The sequence below is a fragment of the Hemiscyllium ocellatum genome, chromosome 24 (assembly GCF_020745735.1).
Source record: "Hemiscyllium ocellatum isolate sHemOce1 chromosome 24, sHemOce1.pat.X.cur, whole genome shotgun sequence".
NCBI lineage: Eukaryota > Metazoa > Chordata > Chondrichthyes > Orectolobiformes > Hemiscylliidae > Hemiscyllium > Hemiscyllium ocellatum.
The window spans coordinates 1,438,925-1,454,108 of record NC_083424.1 but is presented as its reverse complement, the minus strand read 5'-3'; the positions used below and the strand labels follow the sequence as shown (position 1 = coordinate 1,454,108).

The following is a 15,184-nucleotide window of genomic DNA, read 5'->3' as shown; positions in this document are numbered from 1 at the left end:
CTTATCTGAACCATCTCGTTTCAACATCACATAAGCCTCCCTATTCTACTTAACAAGAGATACAATTTCTTTAGTAAATCACGGACTTCCCAGTATTCTAGTTAAAGACACCTCACAAGCAATATAGATACATATGTTTCACTCCAAGATATTTACTGAAGAAACTAAGGATGTAAAATGATCATGCACTTTGATTCTCAACCCACTCTGTAGCTAACATAAAAGGTAAAGTTCAGAGACATGGAATGTTTCATATTGAAGTGGAAGGTTCAATGATAATGACTGTTTCTGTTTTTCATTATCTAATGGGTTTGCTCATCAATTCTCAGTTGCTTTGAAGTTCAAGCTCCAGCAATCTGAATGGTTTGAGAAATGCTTTTTTTTAAAACAGTTAAATTTTAAATAAATGATAACCAAAATCTATCAAACAAGAAAACAGAAATACCGAGAAAAAAAAGACAAAACTCAACTAACTACTCATCTAACCTACAACTAACCAGAGTATGTCATTAAAATTCTTACATTATTCAAGAGAAAAAAAAATCCAACTGATAACACATAAACTGAGCAGTGATATACATGCTCAGAATGTGTTAACATCAGATCACAACAAAACCCGTATTTATCCAAAACATCCCGAGCATAGAGTATATAAAATTCACTAAAATAAAAGCTCTTTTGTACATTCAGACCAATATAATAAAAAAAAATTTCTAAATAGTAAAAAAAAGTATAAAATTTATTTAAGTGGAGATCTTTCCCTTATTCCCGGGGGCATCACTTCATTTCCAAAATATCCATCATAACCTCTCCCAACCAGTGCTCCACCCTTGATCCAGGCACTCCACAATAGGATAAAGTAAATTCAAGTATACTACTGAACTAGAACTAACGGTGAGTACCCTATCTCCCCCCACCCCCCACACCAACACCTGGATATTTTTGGTGATGTTAATACCATATGTGAACATATATGACTATAAAATTACAGTCTCAGCAAATGATAATTAAATATATTAATACAAAATAACAGGGGAAAACAACCCCGCTCCCAAGGACAAAGATAAAATAATGTAAGGTAGCCACCTTCCCCCCCCATCTACATTAACTAGACCCCCTGGCCTATATATTAAAAAAAAGGGTAAAGGAAATCGCTAAGTAAAGGATGAATAAATAAGTCCTTCTTCCCACCCCATGGAGATAATATTAAACAGTAAGATAATGAAAGAAAATAAAGGGAGTGGGGGGTAGACCGGGGTGGGGATAGGGCAAAACAACATCAATTAACTCTTATAGTTTGTCTAAAAGAGTCCAAAAGTTCCTTGATCTTCTCCAGTGATCCGAAGTTATACATGGACCCTTCATGGCTAAAGTGTAGTATAGCTGGGGAGCACAAGGAGTATTGAATGTTTAAATCCCTTAAACACAAAGGATGTTGCCAGGGTTGGAGGATCTGAGCTACAGGGGGAGGCTGAACAGGCTGGGGCTGTTTTCCTTGGACCGTCGGAGGCTGAGGGGTGACCTTATAGAGGTTTACAAAATTATGAGGGGCATGGATAGGATAAATAGGCAGAGTCTTTTCCCTGGGGTTGGGGAGTCCATAACTAGAGAGCATAGGTTTAGGGTGAGAGGGGAAAGATATAAAAGAGACCTAAGGGGCAACATTTTCACGCATAGGATGATACGTGTATGGAATGAGCTGCCAAAGGATGTGGTGGAGGCTGGTACAATTTGCAACATTTAAGAGGCATTTGGATGGGTATATGAATAGGAAGGGTTTGGAGGGATATGGGCCGGGTGCTGGCAGGTGGGACTAGATTGGGTTGGGATATCTGGTCAGCATGGACGGGTTGGACCGAAGGGTTTGTTTCCGTGCTGTACATCTCTATGACTCTAAATGCCTTCCTCTTTCGAACCAAAACTGAGGAAAAGTCCTGAAATAACATAATCTTGGATCATCTGAGTCATGGCTTGTAGATCTCTCCCAAGATTTCTGGAGGCTTCCAAAAGCGTCTGCCTCACCTTATAGCTCTGCAGCTGGAACAGGACCGGATGGGGACGCTGGTTGGAGCTGGGCCCACGTATTGCGACCCGGTGGGCCCATTCTACCCTAACCTGGCCTGATCCAGCCTTCAGATTCAATAGCTGCGGAAGTCACTGTTCAAGGAACCTTGTAAGCTGGCCGCTTTCTTCCCATTCGGGAAGGCCCAGCAAACGAATACTTTTTCGGCGACCTCAATTCTCGAGGTCGTCAGTCTGGTTCTCTGAGGTCCGGACTTGCTGCTCGAGAATCCGGACTCAATCCATGGCCGATTCTGCAACAGCCTCGGAGGTCGCGGCCTTTAGCTCCGCCCCTTCGACTCGGCATTCAATTTCTTTGATGTCTCGGCCGTGCTTTTGTAGTGCGGCCGAGAGTGAATTCCACCGACTTCGGGACTCTTCTATGAAAGCATCGATCTTCGCGTCGAGTTTGGAGATTACTTCCGCAAGGCTCGCCACAGTAGGTAAGTCCCCCCGGGGCGGCTGAAGACTCCTCTGCTGCAGCTGGAGAGGGGCTCCTGCCTGCTGAGAGCTGTGGGCTCCCTTCCCTTTAGTCATTTTTACAGGAGACTGAACTGTATAAATTTAGTACTAAGCCACTAATTACATTAAACAAAAACTATTTTTCGTTGATTTGGTGAGTGTGGTGGGGGAGGGTGGCCCACTTTGCCTAGGTCTTGGGAGGAGCACTATAGACTCAGACTTGCTGAGTCGCCGTCATCTTGGATCTCTCCGAGAAATGCTTCTTACTTCTTTGTTCAGTCCTTTATTGCAGAGTTTAATTGCAGTTCCTCTTTGTTTCAGTACGTGTGCATGTGTGGAATATTATGGGGCTGCATTGGATGTCTTTGTGAAAAATGTACAAGTAATGTGTATCCATGGGAAAATGAAGCACAGACGGAACAAAATATTTACTGCGTTTCGACAACTTCAAAGGTAAGGATTTTTATTTGAGCACAAAAATTGTATAGATTAGAGTGGTGTTGTAAAAGCACAGCGGGTAGGCAGCATCCGAAAGGTAGGAAAATTGACATTTTGGGCAAAAGCTCTTTATCAGGACTGAAAGCAGGGAGCCTTCAGGGTTAAGAGATAAATGTGGGGGTGGGGGGGGTGGAAGGTATGAAGAGAAGGTAGCAAAATGTACAATAGTTGGGTGGGGTGGGGATGAAGATGAGAGGTCAGACAGAAGAGTGGGGGAAGGTAGCAAATAGTACAGTGGGTGGATGGGGGTGGGGAAGAAGGTGATAAGTCAGAACTTTCTACTCTATCAACCTTCGCATAAACTGCATCATCCGCTGACATTTCCGCCACCTCCAAACAGACCCCACCACCAGGGATATATTTCCCTCCCCACTGCTTTCCATGAAGACCATTCCCCCCGTGACTACCTGGTCAGGTCCACGCTCCCCTACAACCCACCCTCCCATCCTGGCACCTTCCCCTGCCATCGCAGGAATTGCAAAACCTGCACCCACACCTCCTCCCTCACCTCCATCCAAGGCCCCAAAGGAGCCTTCCACATCCATCAAAGTTCCACCTGCACATCCATCAATGTCATTTATTATATCCGTTGCTCCCGATGCGGTCCCCTCTACATTGGGGAGACTGGACGCCTTCTCACAGAGCGCTTTAGGGAACATCTCCAGGACACCCACACCAATCAACCCCACCGCCCAGTGGCCCATTTCAAGTCCCCCTCCCACTCTGCTGAGGACATGCAGGTCCTGGACCTCCTCCACTGCCACTCTCCCACCAACCAACACTTGGAGGAAGAACACTTCATCTTCCACCTCGGAACACTTCAACTCTAGAGCATCAGTGTGGACTTCACCAGTTTCCTCATTTTCCCCTCCCCCCACCTTACCCCAGCTCAGCACCATCCTCATGACCGGTTCTACCGGCCAATCTTCCTTCCCACCTAGCCGCTCCGCCCTCCTCTCTGACCTATCACCTCCATCCCCACCCCCATCCACCTAATGTACTCTTTGCTGTCTTCTCCCCAGCCCCATCCCCCTTCCATTTCTCTCTCCACCCTGGAAGCCTCTATTCCTAATTAAGGGCTTTTGCCCGAAATGTCTGTTTTCCTCCCCGGATACTGCCTGACCTGCTGTGCTTTTCCAGCACCATTCTAATCTAGATTCTGATTTCCAGCATCTGCAGTCCCCACTTTTGCTGACAAAAATTGTATAACTGAGTCAGCAACCACCTGAACCATTTGGACCAGTAAAACTTCAGCTTTGATTTGAGCCTGATGCTGAGTTATGTAGTTTCACCTGCAGCAATGATAAATGTTTATGGGACAAGCGTGTTTACTAAAATTATCACTTCTTATCCTAAACTTTTTTTATTTGTTTATGGGATATGACTGCCCCATGGCTAGGCCCAGTATTAATTGTCCCCATCCCTACTGCCCAGAGGGCGGTTAAGAGTTAACCACATTGTTGAGAGTCTGGATCCATTTATAGGCCAGGCAAAGATTTCCTTCCTTAAAGAACATTAGTGAAGTACGTAGGTTTTTACAACAATCGACAGCCATTAGACGAGACTTTTTTAAAAGACAGATTATTGTTGAATTCAAATTTTAACCTTCTGCTATAGTGGCACTCAAAGCCATGTCTTCAGAACATAAACCTGGGATTCTGGATTACTAGTCCAGTGATATTACCATTATAAGTGCATCTTCTCAAATCCGTCAGTGGATGTCCTGCTGATCACTCTAAACATGGACTACTCTGGTACATGCAGGGCACTGCACCCTTTTGTAGTTTTTGCATCCTGTTCTGCACTGACTGAACATTGTACTAAGCAATCTTTTTCTTCCCTTCACAGTGGTATTTTGGTTTGCACTGATGTCATGGCTCGTGGTATAGACATTCCTGAGGTTGACTGGGTTCTGCAATATGACCCTCCAAGTAGTGCCAGGTACTTTTACTCCCTCACTTTGTTAGCTCCAAAGGGCAGAATAAACTGTTAAATGGAAAACAATTCTATAAACGGAAGGGAAATTGGTCCACTGTATTTAAAGTAATACTTTAGTTGATGGAAGCAATATTTAAATGTGGCTTTTAGTTGGTGAATGGAATGCAGTTTGGGGACTTTGAGAGGGAAGTAGCATGAGTGACATTGTTACATTGCTGGAAAAATAACCCGCAGATGTTAATCAACTAGATGTCTGCATTCAGTAACTTGTGAGTTGAGTGGCTGCTGTTAGAGTTGAGCAGTATTTAATTTGTATTGTTTTTGTTTATTTTTAGTGCTTTTATCCATCGTTGTGGACGGACAGCTCGTATTGGTCACCATGGCAATGCCCTTGTATTCCTGCTTCCTATGGAGATGGCCTATGTCAACTTCCTCTCCATTAATCAGAAAGTATATCTGCTTATTTAAAAAATAACTGCGTGACTTCTCTTCCAACCTCACTCCGTTCTAAGTCTGTGTAAACTAATGCACCCGCTTGAGGGTGTGCCAGTGATGTTGCATACTTTGTGTACACTGTATGCTGGAAGTTTGTTCAGGAATCATCACCAGTATTTCTAGCAGGGGCCTATTCTGTTAAAACCCATTACCCAAAGTTGTGATCTAGCAATGGTGTATCTTCTTAAAAGTAGAAACTTGTGGAAACTTTAGAAGGTTACAATTTGAAGTTGAGTCACTACATTGAAACTGGTTTATTACATAAACCTTTGGTATTCCAAAATCAGATACTTAGCAACATCCACACTTCAGGATGATTTACTGTATACGAGTTCAATTTGTTCGAATACCAGGGTGCTAGCAGTTGTATCTTAATTGAGCAGTGATGAGTTTTTGTTATAGATCATAAACCTCTGTCCTCTCTTAATTTATTGAAATGTGTTTGTTCCCTCATCAGTGTCCAATAGAGGAGATAAAACTGCTGAAGGATTCTGCTGATGTCCTCCCAAAGTTAAAGAAGTTGGCTGTGTCTGATCGAGCCATCTTTGAAAAAGGGATGAAGGCATTTGTATCTTTCATTCAGTCTTATGCTAAACATGAGTGCAGTTTGATATTCCGCATAAAAGGTAAGTGGATAGCAAGATCAGAATCAGATGTTTTTATGGGCTGGTGATATAAATGGTGGATCTCTTCAGCTCACTGAAGAGCTAACACCAGGACTCTGCGTACAAACTCTGCGTACAAACTTGTTACTTATGAAGAAGAGAGCACTTTAATGGTTTTTTTAAAAAGAAGTGCGTGTTTTATGCTATTTCTTGATCTTTGTTTTCAAAATAAGAAGGTGAAATTAGAATGCAGGGGAGGTGATGGGCTAATGGTATTATCAGTCAAATATTAATCCAGATGTAGAGACGCCAGTGTTGGACTGCAGTGGACAAAGTCAGAATTCACATAACACCAGGTTATACTCCAACAGATTTATTTGAAATCACAAGGTTTTGGAGCGCTCCTCCTTCATCAGAGAAGTGACTTCACCTGATGAAGGAGCAACGCTCCAAAAGCTTGTGATTTCAAATAAACCTGTTGGGCTATAACCTGGTGTTATGTGCCTTCTGACTTTATAAATCCAGATACCCAGGCAATATTCTGGGGACTTGGATTTGAAACTTGCCATGGCAGATTTGAATTCAGTAAAATTCTGGAGCTCAGAGTCTAATCATAGAATGGAATTTCACAGTGCGGAAACAGGCCATTTGGCTATCAAGTCCACACCTACCCCTGAAGAGGGCACACCCAGAATTTCCAGTATCCTTTGTCAGATTTCATTCCTGAATGGCCGAGCTTGGAGTTCAAGGTTCTGCCCATTTCGTTCTGAAGTTGCCCCATCAGCAGAAATAGCTTCTGTCTAACTCTATCAGATCCTTTCACAGCTTAAAACACATTTTCTCAACTCTTAATCTTATATAGCTGAATAATTATAAGCCTAGTCTATGCAGTGTCTTCATAATTTAACCAGTTTAGGCAAGAATCTGATGAATTACTGAACCCCACTAAGATAACCCTGCCTGGGACAGAGTCAGAAACTGAAGAAAATTATTCCAGTTGGAAGCCGAACGACTGATGCCTTTTTATTCCATCCCACATCAGGTCATGGCCATTCAATTAGCTTTTCTGATTTTTTAAAAAAAATACCTGAGGCCTGTAATATCTGTATTTGGGACACCCAAACTGATTTGCTTCTCCACATTTGGTTTTGGTTTCTCACCACTGGGAAAAGATATCAATTTGCTTTTCTCTGGATCTAGAATGGATGACCTCGTACTTGCTCTCATTAAACACCATTTGCAAATTTTGTCCACTCATTTTGTGTTTGTCATTTTGTAAATTAATTCTCTTTGTCTGCAGGAAGGAAACCTCCTGTAATGATTTCTGCGATGGTTTGTTTTGCAGATCTGGATTTTGCAGCTGTTGCTAGGGGCTTTGGATTGCTTAAACTTCCCACGATGCCAGAGTTGAGAGGAAAAAGTTTTCCTGATTTTATCCCTGAGAACATTGACACAAACTCCATCCAATACAGAGACAAAAACAGAGAAAAGCAGAGGCAGAAGATGTTAGCAAAGCAACAACAGGACAGACAACAAAATGAAGGGAAGAAGAAATTTGTGAGAAACAAACCCTGGTCAAAGCAGAAAACAAAAAAAGACAAGAGAAAAAAACAAGCAGACAAAAGGAAGCGAGATGAGGTGGGTTGGAGTCGACAGGAGGGGAGTGATGGCTGATGTGTCTCAAGTTTTTTATATTTCTTTAAGTGACAGATTGTCTGCCAACTGTAATGTAGACAATTTCTAACCTATTGATTCAAATTATTGAAAGGCTAACAGTGTGAAGGGTTTTCCAGGAATCTTGCAATGCTGAAATGCTTCTCAGTAAACTTCTTTTAACTCGTGATGAGTTCTGTCTACTGAAAGTTGAAAGTAGCAGAATATTTCGGAAAATGTGGCCAGAAAAATTGCCTTTCAGGTACCAGAAGCCAGATCTCCCAGCTGCACCATTAAATATCATTATCAGATCATGGAGCCAGCAGTATTCACTACTACTTGTGAACTGCCCTGCCAATGGGAGAAGGGTAGACCATTCTACCCCTTAAGCCTGCTCCACCATCCAATAAGATCATGAGCAATCTGTCTATGCTTCACATTTCCATCTAACCCCCGATAATCTTTGATTCCCCTTCCTAATAAGCATCAGTCTACCTTTGCCTTAAAAAATATTTAATGACCTGTAAGTTTTATGTTACCTAAAGATCAGGATATGAGTAGTCCTTGGGGAAAGGCCAACTACCACAATATTAGGCAGGAACTGGGGAATAAAATCTGGCATGTTGGAATCATTTAAAGGAGTTTAGGACCAACATGTTCCTATGAAAATGAAAGATAAGAGTAGCAAGATTCAGGAACTTTGGATGGTACGGTGGCTTAGTGGTTAGCACTGCTGCATCTCAGTGCCAGGGACCCAGATTTGATTCCAGCCTCAACTGAGTATGTGGAGTTTGCACATGTTCCCCATGTCTGTATGGGTTTCCTCCCACAGTCCAAAGATGTGCAGGTTAGGTGAATTGACCAAGTTAAATTGCCCATTGTGTTCAGAGATGTGCAGGTTAGGTGTATTAGTCAGGGAAATGTAGAGTAATAAGTTGGGGAATGGGTCTGGGTGGGATACTCTTCGGAGGGTCACTGTGGACTTGTGGGGCCAAATGGCCTGTTTCCACCCTGTAGGGATTCTACGATTCTATGAAAAAGGAGGCATATGAAAGGTTTAGGAAACTACAGAGTCCTTGAAGAATACAAAATAGCAGGAAAGACCTCATATAAGGAATTAAGGAGTCATGAAATGTCTTTGGTAAACAAGATGTAAATCCCAAGGCATTTTATACATATATAAAAAGCAAGCATATAGCTAAGGAAAGAGTAGGTTCACTCGATAGAAGACAGAATTTGTGCGCAGAGCCAGAGAATGTGAATGAGATCCTTAACAAATATTTTGCATCTGTATTCACAAAAGAGAAGGAAATGGTGGCTGGTGAGTGTTTTTCTGACTGGAGATCTGTGACCAGTCGTGTTCCACAGGGATCAATGCGGACTCCTATTGTTTGTCTTCGTTAATGACTTTCAGGAAAATGTTGGTGGACTGATTAATAAATTTGGATGTGACAGAGATTGAAGGAATTGTGTTTAGTGACATGGGGACAGGTAATATTGAGGAAGCAGGGAAGTAGCAGAAGGACTGGAACAGAGGAGGGCAAAGAAGTGGCAGATGGAAGACAATGTGAGAAGTTGACAGATTATGCATTTTGGTAGCATAAAGAGAGACGTAGATTATTTTTGATGAGGAAAGGCTTCAGAAATCAGAGGCACAAAGAAACTTGGGAGTTCTAGTTCAGGATTCTCTTAAGGTCAACATGCAGGTTCAGTTGGCAGTTTGGAAGGCAGATGCAATATTAGCAATTTATTTCAAGAGCTAGAATACGAGAGCAGAGATGTAATGCTGAGGCTGTCAATCCGCATTTCGAATATTGTGAGCAGTTTCCAATCTTGGGGTTCCAGAGGAGATTTACAAGAATGATTCCAGGGATGAAGGGTTTGCCATATGAGGAACAGTTGAAGACTGTGGGTCTGTGCTCACTAATTTAGGAGGATGAGGGGGTATCTGATTGAAACTTACAGAATACGGTACAGAGATGTTCGACATGGAGATGTTTCCATTCGTTGGAGAGACTACGACCAAAAGGGCTGAATGGCTTAAACCTGCTCTTATATCTTATGGTCTTAGTGAGCTTTGGGAAAATCTGTAGTTCAGGTTGAGGTTTTGGAAGTAGGTTTGCTCAATGAGTTGAAAGGTTTATTTCCAAACGTTTTGTTCCCCCAAGTTCATTGAAAGACGCTATACAGACAACGAGCAAAACTAACGTCATTTACAAAATACTGTGCAATAATGTGTAACAAACACTACATTGGACAAACAGGCAGAAAACTAGCCACCAGGATACATGAACACCGACTAGCCACAAAAAGATATGACCCTCTCACACTAGTATCCTCACACACACATGAGGAAGGACACTTTGACTGGGACAATACCTCCATCCTAGGACAAGCCAAAAAAAGGAGAATTCCTAGAAGCATGGCATTCCAACCGGAACTCCATCAACAAACACATAGTTAGACCCCCTGAGAAAAGGAACAGGAAGTTACTTCACCACAGGAAATAATATCACCAACCCAAACATAGAAATAGAAAGCAGGAATTTTCAGCATTGCTTCGCATGAGGTCCACTGAAGATGTTACCTAGTAAGGTAATGAAACGCCTGGAAATGAACCTTTCAGCTCAGCGAGTAAACCTACATCCAATATCTTATGGTCGAGGAGGATTGCTAGAGGATACGTTAGGATTAGATAGGCAGGACACTTGAGCAGAGAAATGACAAAGTTTAATATGGACAAATGAGAGATGATGCATTTTGGAAGGTCTAATGCAGGCAGGAAATATACAGTAAATGGTAGAACCCTGCACAGCACCAATGTACAGAGATCTAGGCATAGAGATCTGCAGTTTCCTGAAAGTGGCAACACAAGTGGATAAGGAAATCAAGATGGCTTATGTATGCTTACCCTTCATCAAAGTTAAAAATCTCACAACACCAGGTTGTAATTCAACAGGTTTATTTGGAAGCATTAGTTTCATCAGGTAGCTTTGGAGCAGGATCATAAGACAATTTATAGCAGTGTTGTATATTGAACAGCACTGAAAATGTATTGCTGGAAAAGCGCAGCAGGTCAGGCAGCATCCAAAGAGCAGGAGAATCGACGTTTCGGGCATGAGCCCTTCTTCAGGAATTCCTGAAGAAGGGCTCATGCCTGAAACGTCGATTCTCCTGCTCTTTGGATGCTGCCTGACCTGCTGCGCTTTTCCAACAACACATTTTCAGCTCTGATCTCCAGCATCTGCAGTCCTCGCTTTCTCCTCATATACTGAACACCTACATTACGGATCATGAAAAAGACTTATCAGGTTTGTTCAATATATTTCAGTTGCATAACACTGTGATCTTTTGCTATAAATTGTGTTTTATGATCCTGCTCCACAGCTACCTGGTGAAGGAGTAGCACTCCGAAAGCTAGTCCTTCCAAATAAACCTGTTGGACTATAACCTGGTGTTGTGTGATTTTTAACTTCACCAGTCAAGGCATAGAGTATAAAAATTGGCAAGTCATGTTGCAGCTGTATAGAACTTTGGTTTGGCCACATTTGGAATAATGTGTCCAGTTCCGGTTGCCAACTACCAGAACGATGAGGCTTTGGAGAGTACACAGAAAAGGGTTGCCAGGATGTTGCCTTTTTTTGTAGGGTATTAGCTACGAGGAGAGATTGAACAAACTTGATTTGTTTTTACTTGAACATTGGCGAATGAGGGATGACTCAATGGAAGTTTACAAAATTGAGAGTCATGAATAGAATGGATAGTCAGAGTCCTTTTCCCAAGGTAGAAATGTCAATTACGAGAGGACATGGGTTCAGGGTAAAACATGCTAAGTTTAATGAAGACGTGAAAGGAAAGATTTGCACAGAGGTTGGTAAGAGCTAGAATACGCTCCCAGAAGGGGTGAAATGGTGGGAGGATACAATAGCAACGTTCAAGAGGCACTTTAACAGACACATGATTCAACAGGGAATAGAGGGATTATGGATCGCGTAGAGGCAAAAACTTTAGTTTAGAAAGGCTTCATTTGTCACCGCAGGCTTGATGGGCTTAAGGCCCTGTGCTGTAATGTCCTTTGACCCCCTCCCCTGCCTTCTGAAGCAGAGTTCTTCACATGGCTTTCTAAGTGGTGGAAATAGACTACCAACCCATTGATTTAATAATTAAATCACTTTCCATCGTATCATATAATTATGGATTCTGCCACACACTCAAAACAGTTTTTAACAAATTAGGATATAAATGTTTAGTTTCTTTTTTTTAAACATACTTTATTCTTGCAGTTAATAAACTACCAATGCATTGTGAGATTAGTAGGTTAATGCTTACATTTCAGTCACAAAGCAAATCCTCATGTTTCAAGATACTTACACTGCCATTTTGCAGGGATCTGACATGGAGGACGAGAATATTGATGAACTTCTCAATGATACCCGATTGTTGAAGAAGCTGAAAAGGGGTAAAATAAATGAGGAGGAGTTTGAAAAGCAGCTGTTGGGAACATGAAGGCAGATGAACTGGAAGATATTGACTGTGCAACTTTCTATGAAAGCAATTCCTTTTATTCCTGGACTTTGTGGAAAAACAGTTTGTAAAATAAATTTGCTTCATTAACAAAAGGATTTTTTTTCTTGATTATTGGTGTGGGTATTGTTGTCTGGGACACCATTTACACTGGAGAAGGTAGCATTGAGTTGCCATCTTGAACACTGTTGGCATACTGTGCTGCTCAGGAGGAAATTCCAGGATTTTGATACAGCAACACATTTCCAAGTCAATGGGAAATGACCTGGAGGGAGAACCTGCTGTTCCTACATATTTATTGCCCCCTGTCCTTGTTTGCAGTGGTTATGGGTTTGGAAAGTGGTGCCGAAGGAGCCTTTGAGAATTATTTAATACTTTGAAGCAAAACTAACCTTTTTGTGGCTCACTTGAGTTAAATACTAAACTTGAAATAATAATTTGCAAAATGAGAGAAAACTATCTGTACCAGTGGGTGACTCGGGCCTTTAATCTAGACTGACTTTCATAGTGAAGTCCTGTGGGACTGTTGCTTGGTCAGAAATGTGATCCTTTGGAGAGATATTGCTGGTGAACCAGCCCGTTATGTTCCATAAATTGAATACAAGCAAATTATCTGGTCATAATTGCATTGTGGAAGTTTACTTTATGCAAATTAGTTGCCTGTGTTTCTTACATTTCAACAATGACTGCAGTGTTTGTGAAGTTCATTAGGATATGCTGAGGAGATGACAGGTGCTATATAAATGCAAGTGTTTTTGTATAAACCTGGCTGTTTGCTATTCAGCTGTATTTGGCTAATGCTATAAATGAAGCATAACTAAACCCTTTAATCTTTTGCATTTGAGGTACCACAGGCAGTTCCAGGAAATCCAGTTTTTTTCAGTGCCTTTTGTACTGACAATGGAGACCAGTGTCAGGGTCCTAGGGAAAACCAAACCATAAATCTCATGACTTAAGTGTGAACTGACAAAATACTTAAGAAAAAAGATCCAGTTAAGTTGAGGAAAGATGTGCCAGTAATCTTTTTATAAATAAAAGGAATGAAGATGGGAAACCATAAACAATACATAATTAGCCATATTTATTTTTATTCATTGTGCTGCACCCAGGAGCAATGGTAGCTGCTGTACCTTAAAGCAAGAGATCAGAAATGAATCTGTTCCCTTAGCAACTGGGGAGATAGTTAGCTCCCATTTCTGAAAAGAGTATTTACCATTCCTGTGCAAGACAACTTCTGGTTTCTCACATCAATAAAAGCAACTAGTCCATCTCTTCACCTTACAAAGTGCAGAATTCAGAAATGGATATTTCATCTTTCTGCCCCCCAAAAAATTCAGGTCCCATTTCTCCAAAACATCCTATTTTAGATTAGGTTATACTCCCTACAGTGTGGAAACAGGCCCTTAAGCCAACCCTCTGAGGAGAATACCACCCAGAGCCATTTCCCTCTGACTGGTGGGCGGCACGGTGGCACAGTGGTTAGCACTGCTGCCTCACAGCGCCTGAAGACCCGGGTTCAATTCCCGACTCAGGCGACTGACTGTGTGGAGTTTGCACGTTCTCCCCGTGTCTGCGTGGGTTTCCTCCGGGTGCTCCGGTTTCCTCCCACAGTCCAAAAATGTGCGGGTCAGGTGAATTGGCCATGCTAAATTGCCCGTAGTGTTAGGTAAGGGGTAATGTAGGGGTATGGGTGGGTTTCGCTTCGGCGGGTCGGTGTGGACTTGTTGGGCCGAAGGGCCTGTTTCCACACTGTAAGTCTAATCTAAAAAAAAATCTAATGTACCTAACACAATGGGCAATTCACCTGACCTGCACATCTTTGGGCTGTGGGAGGGAAACCTGGAGGAAACCCACGCAGACACGGGGAGAATGTGCAAACTCCACACAGTTACCCAATGCTGGAATCGAATCTGGATCCCTGGCACTGAGAGGCAGCAGTGCTAACCACTGAGCCACCGTGCTGCTATTTTAGATAATCAACTGAAGTATTGATTCTACAACACATCATTTGGCCCATCATCCCCTTGCTAGCTCAGTGCCTCTAACCCTTTAAAATATTTATCTACTCCCCATTTTGGGAACCACAAAATTCTGTTTACAGTCTTGCTTTGAATTTAAATGCTCCTTCCACAGAGATGTACAACACGGAAATAGACCCTTCAGTCCAACCCATCCATGCCAACCAGATATCCAAACCCTTTCAAGTTTCACAACTTCTTTCTGTTAGGAAGGAGACCACAATTGCATGCAAAATTCCAACAATGTCCTATACAGCCAAAACATGACCTCGCGACTTCTGTACTCAATACTCTGACTGAGAAAGGAAAGCGTACCAAAAGCCACCTTCACTATCCTATGACAAAAAAGTGTTTATCTCTGCTTTTGTTCTTAACTTTCAGCCCTATATTTACAGGCTTACAAACCTTTGGTGGTAGAGGTCTCCAATGCTCAATGGATACACATATCCACAGGGTTTGAACTGAAATTCGAAGCTGAGCTCCAGTCTGTGCTCACCCAAATTCCCCAGAGCAATATTCGAACATGGTACCTTCTGATTTTGAGTCAGCATTGCTGTTGAGCCAGGATGCCTCCAACTGCAATTGGATCATTAGTTCTGTTGTCACTTAATTTACAAATATGGTTGCAGGTAATGAATTTAAAATTCTCTCTTGAATTGGCCTGGACTTTCACCTTTCCAGAACATTCCTGCATTGGGGTGAGGAAGTCAACACAATGATGCTCCAAGTTGTGGCAGAGGCCGATTCTTATTGTTTTCCACGCTCTGGCCATTTCAAAACAAATATTTTTGGCACTTCATGCAAGCAATTTAGTAAGAAATACTAATTGATACTAGGACATATGTAAAAGATTTATGTAATTTGTCTATCTAGTTTTACCTGTCACCTTGCTTGTGGTTAGTTGCTGTGCAGTTTAAAAAGTCCACAGTC

General features: G+C 42.0%; 1 protein-coding gene across 1 annotated transcript in view; it reads left to right on the top strand.

The window, feature by feature from the left end:
- The window catches only part of ddx55 (DEAD (Asp-Glu-Ala-Asp) box polypeptide 55), a 35,509-nt gene extending 23,178 nt beyond the window's left edge, over positions 1–12,331 (top strand). Inside the window, exons 9-14 of the mRNA XM_060843315.1 lie at positions 2,845–2,976; positions 4,870–4,962; positions 5,295–5,409; positions 5,912–6,080; positions 7,405–7,697; positions 12,099–12,331. Of these exons, the coding sequence (XP_060699298.1) occupies positions 2,845–2,976; positions 4,870–4,962; positions 5,295–5,409; positions 5,912–6,080; positions 7,405–7,697; positions 12,099–12,218 (922 nt within the window). The 3' untranslated portion in view covers positions 12,219–12,331. The remainder of the gene's footprint in view (positions 1–2,844; positions 2,977–4,869; positions 4,963–5,294; positions 5,410–5,911; positions 6,081–7,404; positions 7,698–12,098) is intronic.
- The last annotated feature ends 2,853 nt before the right edge of the window (positions 12,332–15,184 follow it).